The 20,448-nt window shown below is 40.0% G+C and overlaps 1 protein-coding gene across 2 annotated transcripts in view; it reads left to right on the top strand.

Moving 5' to 3' along the window:
- The window catches only part of atp1a2a (ATPase Na+/K+ transporting subunit alpha 2a), a 62,417-nt gene extending 42,244 nt beyond the window's left edge, over window positions 1-20,173 (top strand). The window contains exons 19-24 of one of the 2 annotated variants that reach the window (XM_049476516.1): window positions 821-944; window positions 6,531-6,676; window positions 9,203-9,333; window positions 11,062-11,163; window positions 13,978-14,069; window positions 16,310-20,173. In XM_049476516.1, the coding sequence (XP_049332473.1) occupies window positions 821-944; window positions 6,531-6,676; window positions 9,203-9,333; window positions 11,062-11,163; window positions 13,978-14,069; window positions 16,310-16,338 (624 nt within the window). In that variant the 3' untranslated portion in view covers window positions 16,339-20,173. Of the gene's footprint in view, window positions 1-605; window positions 787-820; window positions 945-6,530; window positions 6,677-9,202; window positions 9,334-11,061; window positions 11,164-13,977; window positions 14,070-16,309 lie in introns of those variants that run through there. The other variant, XM_049476517.1, reaches the window with a different exon arrangement.
- The last annotated feature ends 275 nt before the right edge of the window (window positions 20,174-20,448 follow it).

Below are 20,448 nucleotides of genomic sequence, written 5' to 3'. Positions count from 1 at the left end.
TTCACAATACTGGAGTTCTTTGTGGTGCTACTCTCAATAAAGCTCTGGCAAAACCTGGAAAGCTAAGCTAAGTTAAGTAAACAAAGCTGTAAGTAAAAAAAAAAAAATGATTAAAGTCAAATCAGTGCCTGATGTTAGTCTGCACAGACTAAGCTTAGATTCGCAGATTTCCACTAAGGCTGGAGCATTAGCATTAGGCGCTACACTAAAGAACCCTGAGTGTTCCAGTAAGCCAAAAGGCGTAAAAGCTAGTACTTTGCACAGTTAGCGGCTAATGCTAATGCTGCTCCAGCAGTGCTAACCAGGGTTAATCAGCAGGCTACAGCCTAATAATACTTAACGCGGTTAGAGGCTAATGCTAATACTGCTGGACCTGGAATAAAATATATTTACATTGACTTCCACTGAAAATAAAATAGCTATCTTTTGAGCAGCAGTATAATTTGTATCTACAAAAGTATATACACATGTGCTCTGAAAAGGGCTGCTGTATATAAAAGGGTAGAGTGTATAGATACGTGTGTGTGTGTGTGTTTAATGAGTGACATTGCACTCTCTCCATTTGCCCCTTTCTCTGCCTCTCTCTTTCTCTCCATCATTTTCAGTCCATCAGGATCCGTAGTCATTTTCTTACCTGACATCTGGACATCAAGAAAACCCACTTACTCATTCTGCACACACCCGCCCCCACCCGCCAACCATCCACACACACAAACACTTAATTTATCACCGCTGCCAGTCTGCTGCCCCATAGCACTTTCACACTATCATTCTTTCATTTTCTCTCTCTCTCTCTCTTTGTCTCTCTTTCTCTTCTCAGGTTCCTGCAATCTCTCTGGCTTATGAGTCTGCAGAGAGTGACATTATGAAGCGTCAACCCCGAAACCCCAAAACTGATAAACTGGTCAATGAGAGGCTCATCAGTATGGCATATGGGCAGATTGGTAAGAGACACACACACACTGTTAAACCTGCTCAGACTCAGTGCTGTACAGCTGGCCTGTACTGTATGTGATATTGACTAAAGGTGTAAAGCAGGGATGCACCGAATATTTGGCAACTAAAATTTGGTGGCCACAAATGTGTTTTTTTGTTTATTTCCTGATTGAATCATTATATAAAACAACAACTAATTTATTCGAAGCCACATTGCAGTGTTTCCTCTTTAAGTATCTTTTTTTTTTGTTTAGTTTTTAAGCAACAGCAGCCCTTCTTGCACCCCTGCAATCCCTGAGAGCCGGCAGGAACAGCCGATAAACGGCAGGTTTAAGTTCATTTTTAAACTCAAATCTGTTCTCCAGCTGAAAAGGTTTTACAGGGTCAGGACAGCTAAAGTCTTCTAATGCTTTTTTCTGGCAAATTGAAAGCAAATCTCTGCAGCCATGTTCCAACATCTAGTGAATATTCTTCTTGTTAAAAGTAGATGGGGGCTGATACACCAGAATCAGGGGGAGCAGCTCTCTATATTTATATGTCTGCATATGTCTGACCATGCGTGAATTGATTAATTGATTAAGTCAATTGATTATAGAACTCTTAAAAGCTGCATCTTTTGATCTTTTCATTCATTGTGTAGAAGCTTTCAGAAACATATGACTGGAATAGCACTGCTGAGGTAAATTCACGAGAAGAATAGCACTGCCGAAGTAAATGTATGATTAGAATAGCACTGCTGAGGTAAAATTATAATCACAATACCACTGCTGAGCTAAAGTGCTGAACTAAATCAAGGATTTTAATAGCACTGCTGAGGTAACTGTGTTATTTGAATAACACTTCTGAGGTACATGTATGATTATAATAACAGTGCTGAACTAAATTTTTTTATTGGAAAAGCACTGCTGAGGTAAATGTAAGATTGTGATAGCATTTCTGAGGTAAATCTATGATTGGAATAGCACTGCTGAGGTAAATTTATGATTTGCATAGCAATTCTGAGGTACATGTATGATTATAATAACAGTGCTGAACTAAATGTTTGATTGGAATAGCACTGCTGAGGTAAATGTAAGATTGGGATAGTATTCGGAGGTAAATCTATGATTAGAATAGCACTGCTGAGATAAATGTATGATTGGAATAGCACCACTGAGGTAAATGTGACTAGAACAGCACTACTGAGGATTCTGAGGTAAATGTATGATTGGTATAGCACTGCTGAGGTAAATTTATGATTTAAATAGCAATTCTGAGGTAAATCTATGATTAGAATAGCACTGCTGAGATAAATGTATGATTGGAATAGCACCACTGAGGTAAATGCGACTAGGATAGCACTGCTGAGGTAAATGTATTATTTGAACAACACTTCTGAGGTAAATGTGTGTTTAGAATAGCTCCACTGAGGTAAATTAATGATTGGAACAGCACTGCTGAGGTTACTGTATGATTAGAATAGCACTGCTAAGTTAAAACTATGATTTGAATAGCACTGTTGGGTTAAAATTATGATTTGAACAGCACTGCTGAGGTTACTGTATGATTAGCATAGCACTGCTGAAGTATATTTATGATCAGAATTGGACCGCTGATGTTAGCGTATGATTAGAATAGCATTGCTGAGGTGAATTTATGATTAGGATTGCACTGCTAAGGTAAATGTATGGTTAAGATTGCACTGTCTTTCACGTGAGTGTCTGAACTCTCTTTCTAATGAATGCATTGCTGACAGTATACACTGTTTATAATACCTTTTTGGTGGCATACCTGTCAAGTTTTGAATTTAAAAATAAGAATTAATCTTAAATTAATACTTCTTTCTTTGATCAGTCCAGTCCTGATCAGTTCAGTAAATTTCAGTAAAAACTCTCTCCAGTTTAACCATCTCTTCTACCCCTTCTAAATAATAAATTACACCACAATACTCGAGATTTGAACAAATTCTAACAACTGACAATTCCCACACTGACCCTCCTCCTCGCGCTGCAAAACCAGCAAGCTTGATTGGCTGTTTCTCCTGAAAGGCGGGACTTTCGCCTTGATCCGGCTCCATGACTGGTTAAGAGATTTCCCATTCACACGCCTGTCTCGTAATGTTTTTGTTTTTTATGTTAATAGAAAACGGGAAATTTACGGGAAAACTAATACAGGAGGTGGACGGGAATGAGCAGGAAAATACGGTAGTTTCCCGGCCAAAAAGGGAGACTTGACAGCTATGTTTGGTGGAGAGGTGTAAAACATGCTGCTATTGGATTTTGAGCAGCAGAAATGCCTGGTGAATTGGCAGGAAGACAATTGTGAGTGTAGCAGATATGAGCAGAACCTGCTTGAATGCACCAAGTCCAATTGTAAAAATTGGCACTGGAGGAATAATGGCCTGGAGAGGTTTTTTATAGCCTGGTCCTCTGTGTTTTTATTCCTGTCTGATGCGACCATGTACGTGTTTTTCTCAGATGTCCTCTGGTCCTCCGGTAATTTTAGTCTCGTCCTAACGCACATCTCTGAGTTTTGTCACCTTTTTTTAACATTATCTGTTAGTTAAACTGATAAACTGATAATATCGCCCAGGCTCACCAACCATGGCAACTGCTAGAGGATAGATGCTAATGCTAATGCTGCTGCACTTAGCCTTAGTGGAAATCTGTAAATCTAAGCTTACTGTAAATAAACTGAAGCGCTTTACTCACCCAAATAAACCGTTTTTAGGAGAGAGATCTGTGTAGATTAACATCCAGCACTCGTTTGACTTGTTTTGTTTCAAGAATTACAATTTTGTTGACTTAACTTAGCTTTACTTAACTTTAAGTTACCCCCCAACCACCCAGAGGCGAGACCTGCTGAATTAGAAGGGAAGCATGGCAACACCCCTGTTCCTTACTAGTGTCACACAATGCATATTATAAATTATTGCGCCGTATAGTGCGAAAAATATCGCAACAAAAACATCGTCCTTGGTTTGGCCATATGTTATCAGTCGTAAACTGTAGAATAGATTTATATTTTTGTTAAGTGTTAAACTGTTGGAAAGGGTGTTGATTAGTGCAGGTAGACGCTGGAGGGCAGCAGTGTGTTCAGTAATCAGGAAGGAATGAAGCTGCCGGTGATACGGTGCTTCTGTACCTTTTGCTCTTAGACAGGAAGATAAAGCGTCTATGAGAGGGGTCATCCACACCGCCTGCCGACTGCCTAGCAGATGTACTATATGATAGTAACCCCCTAGTAACCCCCCGACACACACACACACATACAAAGTGAGCTACACAGATAAATGGCTTGCTGTGCTGAATGTGGAGGAACTTGACTGTCCTTCACCTGTCCTTAAAGATCTCACCTCCACCCAGTTCAACACCATTGGGATGAGCTGGACCGTGAGATAAGAGCCAGGTCTTATCATCCAACATTGTAGCTGAAGCCATGTTTAAACATATAGTGTATATTTTTCCTAGAATCAGAAATCAAAAAGCAAGTTCATATTCATAAAGTATTAAGAGTTCAGAAATAATCAATATTTGGTGGAATAACCCTGGTTGGTTTTTAATCACAGTTTTTTTTTCATGCATCTTGGCATCGTGTTCTCCTCCTCCACCAGTCTTACACACTGCTTTTGGATAACTTTATGCTGCTTTACTCCTGGTGCAGAAATTCGCTTGTGATCATCCATCTTCCTCTTGATTATATTCCAGTGATTTTTTGAATTGGGTAAAATCAAAGAAACTCAAGAAAGAAATTATGTTAGTTTTAAAAAACTACACAAACAGATTTTTTTATTAAAGGCGCTGCATGTGTAAAGTCTGTGTAGGTCCTGTTTTTTTTTAAAGTGTATGAAATCAAACCTCCTACACAAAACCACAGGGCATGTTTGATACTAGCTTATATTATTTTTTGATAACTCTTTAAATGTAATATTTTGATTGAATTGGAATGAGTGAAGAAGACCAGTGACCTTGAGTAATCTGAGGAGCTCTATACAAAGAACAGCTCCGACTGAGCTCCAGTTTCCATGAACTCAGTGAACTCTCAGCGCTTTGCTTCCTTTATGTGGAATTTATTGGAATTGGTGAAGTAGCTAAAAGATTACTTGATGTCCGAAAGGCACACAGTTATAGATCATACATTCATCGTCCAAATAATAGAAGGAATCAGTCAGTTTATTTCTAGGCCAGTTGTCACTAGTGATGCCTCAACACCAGGAGGGTGAAGTCTAGCACACGCCTCCTCTGATACATGTGACGTCAGACTCCGCCTCTTTTTTGAACTGCTGCTGATGCACAGAGGTGGAAAGTAATTAATTACATTTATTCAAATTACTGTAATTGAGTAGATATTATGAGTAATTTGTAATTTTTAAGTAGTTTTTAAAATAGGTCATTTTACTTTTACTCAAGTACATTTTGACACAAGTAATTTACTTCACTACATTGTAAAACTCCCCGTTACTGAGTAAATAAGTAAATGCTGGGAAAAAAATAATTGTCTGACTTTAAAAAAAAGAGTTTTGTTCTCCATGGCAGCGCAGCTGAACTTTTCCCAGCAGTGTTTATTATTACGGTTAACGGTTAGCGGGAGAGACGCTGTGTGAATCAGCTGTGCTCGGGGGAACCGGTGTTCTGTCGAGTTATGCTACCCATCAATATGTGCTTCTTTACGGCACTGCGCATGCGCCCACCAACAGTTTTTTTTGTATGATTTCATGTTTTTAATGATAATTCCTTAAGTTTTTCATTGAAATCTGGTTAAATGTAAAAAAAAAACATGTAAATAGCAGTTAAAGCATAGCAGTGGCAAGTAAAAATAATAACGAACTGTAAAACTATACAAATACAGTTTATAGTCCTATAATGACCATAACCTTTTAACAGTAAAGACAAAAATGGATCATAGAAACCTATACCACTTGTTCTTGAAAATGTTTTATGGGGTGATCTAAACAAATACTGCCTGAAAGATCCTAATTATTATTTGGAATAATAGTTCATTAAAAATAATTTATTTATGATTTGTACTTTTTTACATCAAATCATTAAAAGTAACTATGTAACTTTTACTCAAAGTAAATTTTAAATTGAGTACTTTTTACTTTTACCCGAGTAGTTTTTTAGATGGATACTTTTACTTGAGTAGAATTTTAGCAAAGTAAAGGTACTTTTACGTAATTACAAGTTTTCAGCACTTTTTCCACCTCTGCTGATGCAGCATTACCGAGCGGCATCACAGCGCTAACACTCAGAGGAAAGCCCAGAGACTCGGTTCTGATACATCAGCTCACAGACGCAGCCTTGTGCTGATCCACATCACCCTTTGTAGTGATGAGGGGAAAGAGTGTCATCTACTGTACCCACCCAGAGGCTCTCTCAGGGCTCCGACAGCTGATGGCAAGCTGCATGACCAGGATTCAAACTAGCGATCTCCCAATCATAGTGGCAGCGCTTTAGAGCACTGGAGCACTCATCTCCCGTGACCCTTCCTTTTCTGAAATACCATGTCCAGCCTCATCGCTGGCCCCTATCCCTGAATGAAAATGTGTGGGAAGCATCTATAATCATATTCTATATTGTTGTGTTTATATTGCAGTGTTATATATTCGTGCACAGGTATGATCCAGGCCCTGGCCGGGTTCTTCACCTACTTTGTGATTCTGGCTGAGAACGGTTTCCTGCCGTACACACTGCTGGGACTGCGCCTGCAGTGGGACGACCGCTCAAACAACGATCTGGAGGACAGCTACGGACAGCAATGGGTGAACACACACTCTCAGATATAGACATTGTCTTTAATTAGACTGACATGCCAAAAGTCATGGGACCAAATAAATGGAAATGAACGTAGCTGATAAAGTTTTTAATCTGTAATATGCAAGATTGCTACATGGCTAAAAGCGATGTAAAGAAACACATTAAACCAGGGGTGTCCAAACTTTTTTTGTTGGGGGCCAGAAGGAGAAATATATTTGAAGTCACGGGCCACAGACTCTGTAATAAAACAAATAATGAAATATACCACTTTAAATAATACATTTTCCTGATTATTTCATTTACTCACCATTTTACTTCACTTACTATCTTTATCTTTGACAGTGTTGTGTAAACTAAGATTTTTCAAATTGATGTTTCATTTCATGATGTCTCTAAATATTAAACTCCTTAATTACGGCAACTTTTAGACTCTTTGGCCCGTTTTTCTGTGCTAGAAATGCGCACTCTCTCCGCTTTTACACTCTTTGGCCCGTTTTTCTGTGCTAGAAATGCGCACTCTCTCCGCTTTTAGACTCTTTGGCCCGTTTTTCTACACTAGAAATGCGCACTCTCTCCGCTTTTAGACTCTTTGGCCCCGTTTTTCTGCGCTAGAAATGCGCACCCTCTCCGCTTTTAGACTCTTTGGCCCGTTTTTCTGCGCTAGAAATGCGCACTCTCTTCGCTTTTACACTCTTTGGCTCGTTTTTCTGTGCTAGAAATGCGCACTCTCTCCGCTTTTAGACTCTTTGGCCCGTTTTTCTGTGCTAGAAATGCACACTCTCTTCGCTTTTAGACTCTTTGGCCCGTTTTTCTGTGCTAGAAATGCGCACTCTCTCCGCTTTTAGACTCTTTGGCCCGTTTTTCTGTGCTAGAAATGCTCACTCTCTCCGCTTTTAGACTCTTTGGCCCCTTTTTCTGTGCTAGAAATGCGCACTCTCTCCGCTTTTAGACTCTTTGGCTCGTTTTTCTGTGCTAGAAATGCGCACCCTCTCCGCTTTTAGACTCTTTGGCCTGTTTTTCTGCTCTAAATCTGCGCACTCTCTCCGCTTTTAGACTCTTTGGCCTGTTTTTGACACCACAACTCTGAATCTCACATTATAAAAACCTGCTTAACAGCGGGCCAACTTTCATTCTATCTCTAAAATACCTCGCTCCAAAAAAGGAAACGGGCCGCAAATAGCCCGCGGGCCGTAGTTTGGACACCACTGCATTAAATGTACTTAATAAATTAAATCACTTATCTCCTTTATGTATTACATCTATCCTATTGGCTCCTGGCTTCATTTATTTGCATAATGGTCATGCCATGTCCCCATCCCCCCAATCCACCACCCCATTACTCATAATTAGTGTATACTTTTGTGGACCAAGGCCAGATGTCCATTGGTTATTCATTATTAAAGAAAATGGTAATTTGTTTCTATGGCCTACAACATTCATTCGAAATTCTACAATGCCAAAAAGTACCCTAGAACTCAAACTGCTATATAACTTTAACAATAAACTCAAACAATCGAACATGATCACACATTCTACTCTATCTCCAGATTATCCAGAGGTTTAATGCATGGATGTGGTTGTAATCTGGAGATTTTGGCTAGACAATGTAATTTCCATATTTTTTAGACTATGAAGCGCACTTAAAATCCCTTAATTTGCCCAAAAATCAGTAGTGCGCCTTCTAATCCAGTGCTCCTTATGTATGAATTCAACCAGTCAGGTATTAAGAAGCAGTTACTCTGCTAAAGTACAGCATTATAAGGGTGAGTTTTTTTTAGTAGTTTCTCCAGCACTATGGCTGGGTGCAGCAGCATTAGCATTAGCCGCTAACCACAGCGCAAGCTTTTTTCATCGTTTAGTGGTGAGTATATCAGACTGTAGACTGTCTATGTGTTTACCGTGTTAAAACAAGCTACGTGCGACAAACCGATAGCCAATAGCACCCTGGCTTACGAGAACACTCAGTCTGTGGTTAGCAGATAATGCTAATGCTGCTGCACCCAGCCTTAGTGCTGGAGAAACTTCACTGAAACTTAGCATTAGGCAAAATACTGGAAATCCAGTGCTTGTTTTTATTTTTTTTTAAGAATTACAGTTTTACTTACTTAGACTCCTCCCCCAGCTTCCCCATTAGAAGGGAAACATGGCGACACCCTTGCTCACTTCGATGTAGGCATCTTTACTAGTGTCGCAGAATGCGTCTTGTAATACGGTGCCCCTTATAGTCCAAAAAATACTGTACTAAATACTGTTCTATACATTTAGTTTTCACATGGCAAAAGTTATGGGACCATGGCCACAATGGCACAACTTCAGAAATGGAGTATCCCATCCATCTGCACCCATTATTAGACCTCACTCCAACTTCTATAATTCACGTTGCCTTGCCATGAGCATGCTGACCAACTTCTACAGGTGTGGACATTCCCAAGCCATTCCCTGAGGTGACACTTCCCCCATGAAATACACATTAGATACACAAATCGAAAGCTCCAGTGTGAATTATTACTGTATCTGTGTGTGTTTATCAGACGTATGAGCAGAGGAAGATCGTGGAGTTCACCTGCCACACCTCCTTCTTCGCCAGCATAGTGGTGGTGCAGTGGGCTGACCTCATCATCTGCAAAACACGCAGAAACTCCCTCTTCCAGCAGGGCATGAGGTGAGTGTGTGTGTAGACGTATATATATATGTGTATAAGCAGGGGCGGATTTTACCACCACACAAACCACGCAATTGCTTGGGGCCCCAGGGATCAGGGGGCCCCCTGCTGGCCAAAAGGTTGGCAAAAAAAAGGCTTATTTCTTTTTTGTTTGACACCGAAGAGCAGGGGTGTGACGAGATCTCATGGCACAGTTTAGCGTGGACTTTTTAAGAGGGATCTGGCAACACAGTGGCGATAGCAGCGAGAAGTGGAAAATTTGGGGTGGTTTGCACTTATTGTTTGCACTATATAAGTATATAAGACCTAGAAAAGTTTTATTTTTATTTTTTATTCTTATTTCTATTTCTTATCAAATTAATGTGTGAGAGAAACCAGTCTGTCTATAAAACCCTAGTTTTACGCAGCATCAAGAAATGGAACATCTGACGAGGATGAGGTACCTGAGACAGCGAGGTTGTCAGAGTCAATATTGCATTTTGTTATACAAAAGAATCCATTCGATTAGGGCCCCAGTAAGAAAAACATTGCTTGGGGCCCCAAGACTTCCAAATCCGCCCCTGTGTATAAGAGAGTATATAAGAGACAGAAAGCTTGAGATAAATGCAGATTTTAAATGGTGTAGACCAGGGGTGTCCAAACTACGGCCCGCGGGACATTTGCGGCCCGTTTCCTTTTTTGGAGCGTCCCGCGAGGTATTTTAGAAATAGAATGAAAGTTGACCCGCTGTTAAGCAGGTTTTTATAATGTGAGATTCAAAGTTTGGACGCTAGGTGTCAGAAACGGGCCAAAGAGTCTAAAAGCAGAGAGAGTGTGCATTTCTAGCACAGAAAAACAGGGCAAAGAGTCTAAAAGCGGAGAGGCTGTGCATTTCTAGCACAGAAAAACGGGTCAAAGAGTCTAAAAGCAGAGAGAGTGCGCATTTCTAGCACAGAAAAACAGGGCAAAGGGTCTAAAAGCGGAGAGGCTGCGCATTTCTAGCACAGAAAAACGGGCCAAAGAGTCTAAAAGCGGAGAGGGTGCCCATTTCTAGCGCAGAAAAACGGGTCAAAGAGTCTAAAAGCGGAGAGAGTGCGCATTTCTAGCGCAGAAAAACGGGGCAAAGAGTCTAAAAGCGGAGAGAGTGCGCATTTCTAGCACAGAAAAACGGGGCAAAGAGTCTAAAAGCGGAGAGAGTGCGCATTTCTAGCGCAGAAAAACGGGGCAAAGAGTCTAAAAGCGGAGAGAGTGCGCATTTCTAGCACAGAAAAACGGGCCAAAGAGTCTAAAAGCGGAGAGAGTGCGCATTTCTAGCGCAGAAAAACGGGTCAAAGAGTCTAAAAGCAGAGAGAGTGCGCATTTCTAGCGCAGAAAAACGGGGCAAAGAGTCTAAAAGCGGAGAGGGTGCGCATTTCTAGCGCAGAAAAACGGGGATATATACACAAGATAAATACACACAAAAACAGGGAGAGTAGGCAGGTAGCAGCACGTTTTATACTGGTGGAACTGGCACTAATTTGTTAGCTGGGTAACTGTATCTTTTCTCTGAGCTACAGTCCAGCTCTCTTTATCATATTTCTGATTATCTGAGTTTTAGGCATTACTGTGGGAAATCAAAGTATGCTGTTTACACGAGCACTTGAATAATCTGATATCTGCAGTAATCCGATTATAAAGGGATTTTAGCTGCATGTAAACACACTCCCTGCTCACACACACACCTATTATTATCTCTGCTCTGTCCTGCAGGAACAAGATCCTGATCTTCGGTCTGTTTGCTGAGACGGCTCTCGCTGCCTTCCTGTCCTACTGCCCCGGCATGGATATCGCCCTGCGCATGTACCCACTCAAGTGAGACCTACACACACACACACACACACACATACACACATATATGTATATATATATATATTCATTCAGAAGCACACATTCTCTTCAGAAGAGGAGATGCTGGATGAGCAGGTGTTTGGACATATGGGCCTGCTGCATTTCTAAAGCGTCTCAGGGTATAAGTGCAGATCTGAGATCAGCTGCTCTAAAGTAAGAGCACTGTTAAATAAGAGACACATGTTCAAAGACACCTGCTCATCCTACAGGTCACCTGAAATGAAGGGTATTAATAAGAAATCTGTTTCTGATAGAGTAACAGCCTCGAGTCGTCTGGGAGGGATTTAAACCAGATGCTGGCTGATATGTTACAAAGATAGCAGTACCTACTAAAAAAACAGGGGCTGTGTCCCAAATCACACACTACTACACTAAATAGTAGACTTGGGAGATCATGTAAATTCAGACACACGATTATCGTCACTGAAACGATGGTGATCATCGTTAAGAAGTAGTAAAAAATAATAACCTCATGTGACCTTATAGAGCCGGTTTAAAATGATCCTGCTGCTGAACAGCAAAGCTGTTAATACAGGAAAAAAAAGGATAATAATAATTTAAAAAATAATATTAATAATAAAGGTATTAATTTTTTATTGTTTTTACAGTTGAGATTCTTCTAGTGTACTAATCCGGGCTTAAAAAAAAAAAAAAAAAAAAAAAACAATAATAAAATTATAAATTTTGGGAAATATTTAGCCTTCCTTTGCAAAAACAGACAGGTGCTACTATTTAAACATAACACTTTCTATGAATGCCATCTTTATTAGACGCTATAACCACATTCATAACATTTTATAATGCATTCATAAGGCATTATAAGCATGGCTATAAATATTTATAAAAATGCATAACCCATTATAGCCATGCTTGTTAAGCATTATGACCTGTGATCACAATACATTATATGCTGTGCTTATAATATATATATATATATTAAAATAGTATATAGTCTCTATCATTATTAATCTAGTCCTACAATGAAAGTCTGGCACTTTACTTAGAGCGCACAAAGACCTGTTATAATACATTATAATTGACTATAACTAATATTATATTCAAGACAAGAATAATTTATAAGTGGTTAAATATATATTTATAGGATTACTGAGGGTGTGTTTATAGGTTGGAGGCTTTCTTAGTCATGATAAAGTCTGCAAGCTGGGACTGAGTTTCTTGGTATTGATGTGTTATTAAACATGTTATAAACGCAGCTATTAATGCTGTATTATAATCACAGTTCATGATGCATAATAAACATGGCTATAATGAATTATACATTTTTATACATATGTATAGCCATGTTCATAATGCCTTATGAATGCATTATATTATAATGTGTTATGAGTATGTTCATAGAGTCTTATAGAGATGGCATTCAAAGAAAGTGTTACCATGAGTTCTATTAAAATAATCTTTCATTTTAATTACTGTTTAAGGTGAAGGACAAAGAGATGTTTTCTTAGAATTCCATTATTTTAGAAACTAAACCTAAACATTTGTTTTATTAATTTGCTAATTAATTATGGCAATGTACGATAATATAGTTTTAAAGTCATAAATGTACAATCCCAAATCAGAACAAGTTTGGAAAGTATGGAAAGGCAGCGTGTGTTGCTGTTCGACCTTAATGTACAGTATATTTCTGTATTAATGCTGCATCACAGAAGTGTTCTGACACGCCCCCAGACCATGACGGACCTTCGCTTGTAGACTTGTTGCTGATAACAGTCTGGATGGTCCTTTCTTATTTGTTCCAGAGCTTAGAGTCCATTTCTTTCAGAAAAGATCTGCAACACATTTACAGCATTTAGCTGACATTTCTTATCCAAAGTGACTAACAAGGTTGTTCCTATTACAGAGCTGGGTCAGTGTAGTGTTAGGAGTCTAGCCCAAGGACTCTTATAGGTATAGCACAACATTCAGTTACCCAGACTGGGAATTGAACCCCAGTCCCCCACATGATATGATAGCTCACTAGCAGGTAGTGGTGTTATCCACTGCACCACACCAACCATACTGGTATACTGATACTGAATCTTTTGACCACAATAACCTGTGTCATGCTCTATCTTAAAGTAAGCATTGTAGGGAAGTGTGTGGTTTGGGACACAGCCCTTTTCCAACAAGGAACCTTTTGCTAAAACTGGCTCTCAGGCATCTAAAATAAAATGTTAATATGATTAAAATAGAAAACAGTGTTTTATAGTGTTATATGTGTTATATTCTCTCTTTTCCTCTCACACATGTCTTTTCCCTCGCTCTCTTTTTGTCCTTTCTTTTTGATCTTTGTCTTTCTGCTTCCTCCCTCATTCTTTCCCTTCTTCTCTGACTCTCTTACTCCATCTTGTCTCTCTCTCCTCTTCTCTTCTCTTCTTCTTGTCCCTCTTTTGCTTTCCTTCATCTCACTCCTTTCTTCTTTTCTCACTTCTCCTTTTCTCCCTATTTCTTTCTCTATATTTCTCACTTTATTGTGTCTTTCACTCTCTTCCTCTGCCTTCTCATCCCCTTTTTCTCCTTTTTGTGCTTCTCTTTTGCTTTCTTCTTTTACACTCATCCTGTCACTCATACTCTCCTCCTCTGCTGTCCTCCTCTCACACTCTTTCCCATCTCTTACCCTCATCCTCATCCTCCTTGTCACTTTTCTTCTTTCTCTCTCTCACTTACTCTCTCTCATCCTTCGCTTGCTCTCACTGACTCTTCTTCGTTCTCTTTCCCTCCTTCGCTCCTTTTTGACATTGTATCTCTCTTTCTCTTTCTCTCTCTTTCTCTCTGCAGGGTGTACTGGTGGTTCTGTGCTCTGCCGTACAGCATCCTCATCTTCATCTATGATGAAGTCCGTAAGTTCATTCTGAGGAGAAGACCAGGAGGTGAGTTGTTTTTTTTTTTATTTAAAGAGATCAGAGTGTTGTGGGGCTCTATTCAAATTATATCCACCACTTTTGAGTGAAGAGGAACTGCACCTGTGGCTGAATGCGTCACACAGGCCAATCACAGGACACACACTTTCAGATACGAATCGCAACGTTTAATAACAGAGGGACTAGGCTTACAAGAATAGTGAGGGACAGGCAGGGTCAGTAACCAAATACAGCTAATAAACAACCTACCCGAGAGATTAGTCAGGCAAACCTGGGTCATGCACGAGATATTCAACAAGACAAGGGGGTAAAGGGAAGAGTGGAGTCAAATATACAAAAACAGGTCGGCAGGGAATCAATAAACTGGTAAAGGCAAAATACGAAAATCAGTAATCCAAAAAAACAGGTCAGCAACAAAAAGGCCAATACAAAGAAAACGCCTCATAGAAGAGCTAGGAAACTAGATTCAGTACTCAGCAAAGGTCATGACAAACTGTGGGGTATTTATACAGGCGAGAACAGGTGGAAACAATCAGTAGCTCGGAGAGCGGGAACGCTGTAGTGTCACTTGATCAGAGGATCAATACTGGGAACTGGACCTTTGAGTGACAAGTTCAGAGTCTAGAGCAGGCAGGCTGACCATGTCAGGACAGACAGTAGGAACTAAATGTAGTTAGTTCGCCCATCCATGTTTTTAGGTGTTTGGACTACAGTTTTTCCCTGGTCCCTTCATTTATATGAATATGAACATGAATATGTTTGAACCCCTTAAGAGTGGATGTGCGGACATTTGGGTGGATTGTTTACATTTAGCTACTTCAACCACAGACGCAGCTCCTCTTCTTTGGAAGGCAGTGGGTATATGTTATATGGAACTCCCATCAACTCCCATTGTGATCTTTGTTTGTTGTGTGTAAATTGTTTGTGTGAATGCTGGGTTTAGCATAGCTAGCTACTTTATACTGCATTTACTTTAAAAATACGATACAAGCGGGAACCATTTAATATGAACTCTATTCTAAAATTCAATGAAATCTTAACATGCATGCATGCAGAAAAAACAAACAATGTAGAGCAGGGGTGTCCAAACTACGGCCCGCGGGCCATTTGGGGCCAATTCAATTTAGACCAAAGAGTCTAAAAGCGGAGAGAGTGCGCATTTCTAGCGCAGAAAAACGGAGCAAAGAGTCTAAAAGCGGAGAGGGTGCGCATTTCTAGCACAGAAAAACGGGCCAAAGAGTCTAAAAGCGGAGAGGGTGCGCATTTCTAGCACAGAAAAACGGGCCAAAGAGTCTAAAAGTGGAGAGGGTGCGCATTTCTAGCACAGAAAAACAGGCCAAAGAGTCTAAAAGCGGAGAGAGTGCGCATTTGTAGGTCATAAAAACGGAGCAAAGAGTCTAAAAGCGGAGAGAGTGCGCATTTCTAGCACAGAAAAACGGGCCAAAGAGTCTAAAAGCGGAGAGAGTGCGCATTTCTAGGTCAGAAAAACGGAGCAAAGAGTCTAAAAGCGGAGAGAGTGCGCATTTCTAGCACAGAAAAACGGGGCAAAGAGTCTAAAAGCGGAGAGAGTGCGCATTTCTAGCACAGAAAAACGGGCCAAAGAGTCTAAAAGCGGAGAGAGTGCGCATTTCTAGGTCAGAAAAACGGAGCAAAGAGTCTAAAAGCGGAGAGAGTGCGCATTTCTAGCACAGAAAAACGGGGCAAAGAGTCTAAAAGCGGAGAGAGTGCGCATTTCGAGTGCAGAAAAACGGAGCAAAGAGTCTAAAAGCGGAGAGAGTGCGCATTTCGAGTGCAGAAAAACGGGGCAAAGAGTCTAAAAGCGGAGAGAGTGCGCATTTCTAGCACAGAAAAACGGAGCAAAGAGTCTAAAAGCGGAGAGAGTGCGCATTTCTAGTGCAGAAAAACGGGGCAAAGAGTCTAAAAGCGGAGAGGGTGTGCATTTCTAGCCATAAAATCGGGCCAAAGAGTCTAAAAGTGGAGAGAGTGCGCATTTCTAGCGCAGAAAAACGGGGCAAAGAGTCTAAAAGCGGAGAGAGTGCGCATTTCTAGTGCAGAAAAACGGGGCAAAGAGTCTAAAAGCGGAGAGAGTGCCCATTTCTATCGCAGAAAAACGGGCCAAAGAGTCTAAAAGCGGAGAGAGTGCGCAAAAAACGGGCCAAAGAGTCTAAAAGTTGTCGACACCCCTGCTGTAGTGGAATAATGTGGATGTGTAATAATGTTATTGTTTTTCTCCTCTGTTTTATTCGCAGGTTGGGTGGAACAGGAGACGTACTATTGATCTGCATTAAATCTACACTAGTACTGAATGTGTGTGTGGTTCTATGTGTGTGTTTGTGTGTGTAGAATTGTATAAATTACATTTTAAATTGCATTTAGAAAGATAATCATCCTCAGTGCCCAACATATGATGAATGCTAGATATTAACGGTGCTTTAGAATGTGTGTGTAAGCCTGTATTTGTGCACATTATGCAGTGTGTGATAGCAGCATATCTAGTGTGGTAAAGCAGTGTTTACTTCCTGTCTGAGGTGTATAATTTATGCACATTTTAAACAATGAATGTCATCACACCTCACTATTGTAAACCTAGTAATGCAAAACCTAATCATGCGTAAAATGGACTCTGCAGGAACAAAAAAAAACAGAGCAGTGTGATGGATATTTTATTTATTTATTTATTTATTAAGGAAAGACATTCAACAACCTTTTCCCCCTTGTGGTAAAGTAATTACCCCCTTTCCTTATAATAACTGGTTGCACCCCCTTAGCAACAATAACTGCAACCTAACCCACTCGTCCTTGTAGATTGTAGTTTTGGTTCAGTGATGTTTGTAGCCTTTTGGGCATAAACTGCATTTTTAAAAAGACATTTTTTGAGTTTTAGTTCCACCTCATGGAGATTTAAAGTGTTCTTTATTGGAAATCGATGTTTAAATGGGAACATTTCAAAAATCTGAGCACATAGATGCAAACCATTAAACTTAAAACACTAATCTCTGGGCTGGACACAAAACAAGCCAATTCCAAAAGCCCAAAACTGTTACATCACAGTCTCGATTATATATTATACTCCCCCAAAATCTGACCTTATGATTGAATATTTGTCTGTGCCGGCATCCTCAGGAGGGTAACACAACCTCAGGGAGTAAGATAGCTAAAGATGTGAGCAGGGGGAAGTGAGCAAGGCTAACAGCTAAAGGCTAACATTAGCCGATCACATTTTAGCATCAGGTGGATAAGCTGTTGTGTTTCTCTGGTGAAATAATAATATTCAGTGTTTAAAATGTGCACAAATTTAGGAATTTAGATGAATTGGATTAATGACTCAGGGCACTGTTTACTATACATTCATATTTATTCATAGTCCATATTTTTCGCACTATAAGGCGCCCTTAAAATCCTTTATTTTCCAAAAATCGTCAGTGTGCCTTATTATCCGGTGCGCATTATGTATACATTTTTATCAGTCAGGTATAAAGAAGCAGTAAAGCCACTCCGAGTTCTCCAGCTGGAGCAGTATTAGCATTAGCCGCTAATCGCACTAAGTGCTAGCTCTTTCACCGTTTAGAGGTGAGTATTATCAGCCTGTAGCCTGCTGCTAACCCCGGCTAGCACTGCTGGAGCAGCATTAGCATTGCCTGCTAACAATACTAAGCACTAGCTTAGTAGAAAACTGGAAATCTAAGCTTACTGTAAATAAACAGAAGCGCTTTACTCACCCAAATAAACATTTTTTAAGAGAGAAATCTGTGCAGATTAACATCCAGCACATATTTAACTTTAAAAGAGGTTTACTTAACTTAGTTTAGCTTAACATGTCTTGTCACTCAGTGAATTAGAAGGAAACCATGGCGACACCACTGTTCCTCACTAGTTTTGCACCTTATAGTGCGAAAAATACGGTACCATACTCAAAAACTCAGATACAATTTTTGGGTCAGTTTCCTGGAAAGGAATAGGAATAAAGCCATTTCTATGAATAATATTCATGTAAAATGCTGTGTAGTTCTAGACTACTTCCAATCCCTGTCTGGGAAACTGCCTCTTTGGGTATGGGACAGAATTTTTGATGTATCAGGTTTTTAAATCCAGTGATACCAAAGCATTGCTTCAGCTATTTTTGCTATACTGAGCTAATTCAGCGAATTATTTATTGGGCTGCAGCAATTAGAAGAAAAAGTGTCAATATGAATTTGGATTATTGATGCATCGTTACTTTAGAGATGCTCTTTTAAGCTCATTGGTTTTTGAAGGGCAGGATGATTATAACTGTTTGTAAACCTCATTAGCAGGGCTGACAGATGATCAGTTACTACGGCATATTGCTACTTACCTCACTGATCTGATTACTGGTAATATGAAACTGATTTTTTTAATGCATTTATCATCCAGAGTGGTTTTCAGACTTCAGACATATTGGGAAGAGCAGTATTTCTCAGCTCTGGTCCTGGAGACCCAATGCCCTGCACTTTTTAGGGTTTTTCCTAACAGCCTGAATTGATATAGTTGTAACCACAGTGCTAACAGACATAGCTCCCAGTCTAGAATGGGTTAGCATGATGCTAACAGCTTGCCTTGGCACAGTTGTAGCCACAATGCTAACAGACACAGCATCCAGGCTGAAGCGGGTTATCATAATACTAACAGCCTGAATTGCCATAGTTGTAACCACAGTGCTTACAGACATAGCTCCCAGTCTAGAATGGGTTGGCATGATGCTAACAGCTTGCCTTTGCACAGTTAGAGACACAATGCTAACAGACACAGCATTAAGGCTGGAGCGGGTTATCATGACACTGACAGCCTGAGTTTGCATAGTTGAAACCACAGTTCTAACAGACATAGCTCCAAGTCTAGAATGGGTTAGCATTATGCTAACAGCCTGCCTTGGCACAGTTGGAGCCACAATGCTAACAGACATAGCTCCCAGTCTAGAATGGGTTAACATTATGCTAACAGCCGGCCTCAGCACAACTTGAGCCATGATGCTAACAGACACAGTACCCAGGCTAGAATGGGTTAGCATGATGCTAGCAGCTTGCCTTTGCACAGTTGGAGACACAATGCTAATAGACACAGCATCCAGGCTAGAATGGATTAGCATGATGCTAAACGCCGGCCTCAGCACAACTTGAGCCATGATGCTAACAGAAACGGCAACCAGGCTCCGATGCAATCAAATCCTCACAGCAATGCTTCAAAATCTAGTAGAAAGCTTTTTCTGTACAGTTTAGACAGTAGCTCCAATTAAAACAGGATTAACTTTTTTAAAAATATTTTTTAAAACTATATCTAATGAATAAACGTATATAAATAAAATACATTTGAACGTGTAGTTTAGCAGAAAAGTGAAATTTAACATTCCTCGGTTGCATTTAGTCTCCCTGTGCTGAGTTAAGCCTGCCTCACAAATCACCTGAAGGTCAGTGGTGTGAATTTTAACTATTTTCCCTATTTTCTACCCAATTTGAAAGACTAATTATCCAATCCCTATTCATATGAACTTCCTGCTCATCACTAATAATACCCCAACACTAGGAGAGTGAAGATCACTAGCACATAACTCCTCCCATACACGTGAGAGAGTCAGACTCCGCCTTTTTTCCAACTGTCATTGATGTAGCATCACTGGGTAGCTAACAGCAATGTGCTCGGAGGAAAGCGCAGCAACCCAGCTTTGATACAACAGCTAACAGATGCCCGTGCTGACCAACAGAGCATGGCCGACTGTGCTCTCTCTCAGACTCCGGCTGCTGATGGAAAAGCAACATGATCAAGGATTCAAAACACTCAATCAGAGTGAAAGTGCCTTAACCCTTTACACCCCTTAAAATCCTGATGTTAAACAGGTTCAAACCTGTTTCTTCCCCAGAATATTTTCCAATGCCCTTGGAAATGCATTATCCTCAATGTCTTGATGTGATAAATGTCTGTTTTCACTTGTTTTTGTGCTGTAATTTGAATCTTTTAAATAATAATGCTTATGCATGATATGTACATGATATCTCGCAGTGTGCTTTAGTCATATTCATTTTCTTCAGCATCTGTAATAATGCAAATTCTGTCAAACCTCACTGTTATAAAGTCTGTAATAAAGTCTTGCCCTGCAATAACCAGTGACCCTGCACATCTTTATTATATTCTATTATAAACCTTGTCTGCAGTGAAGAATCAGCATAAGGCATGTATTAATTATTTAAATGAATCATGGGTGTGTTTTGGGCCTAACATGAAATGTGTGTGTGTGTGTGTGTAATGAGCATGGGCGCCACCTATAGTGGAGCACATGAAATGTACACCAAAAGTGTACATAATCACACCTCACTTCCAGACCACCACACCCATCAGTGTAGATTTATTTCTCAACTCTGACACTATTTTACCAGCA

The sequence above is a fragment of the Astyanax mexicanus genome, chromosome 4, assembly GCF_023375975.1.
Source record: "Astyanax mexicanus isolate ESR-SI-001 chromosome 4, AstMex3_surface, whole genome shotgun sequence".
Taxonomy (NCBI): Eukaryota; Metazoa; Chordata; class Actinopteri; order Characiformes; family Acestrorhamphidae; genus Astyanax; species Astyanax mexicanus.
The sequence above is the reverse complement of the archived record's forward strand: the minus strand, read 5'-3'. Positions and strand labels throughout refer to the sequence as shown.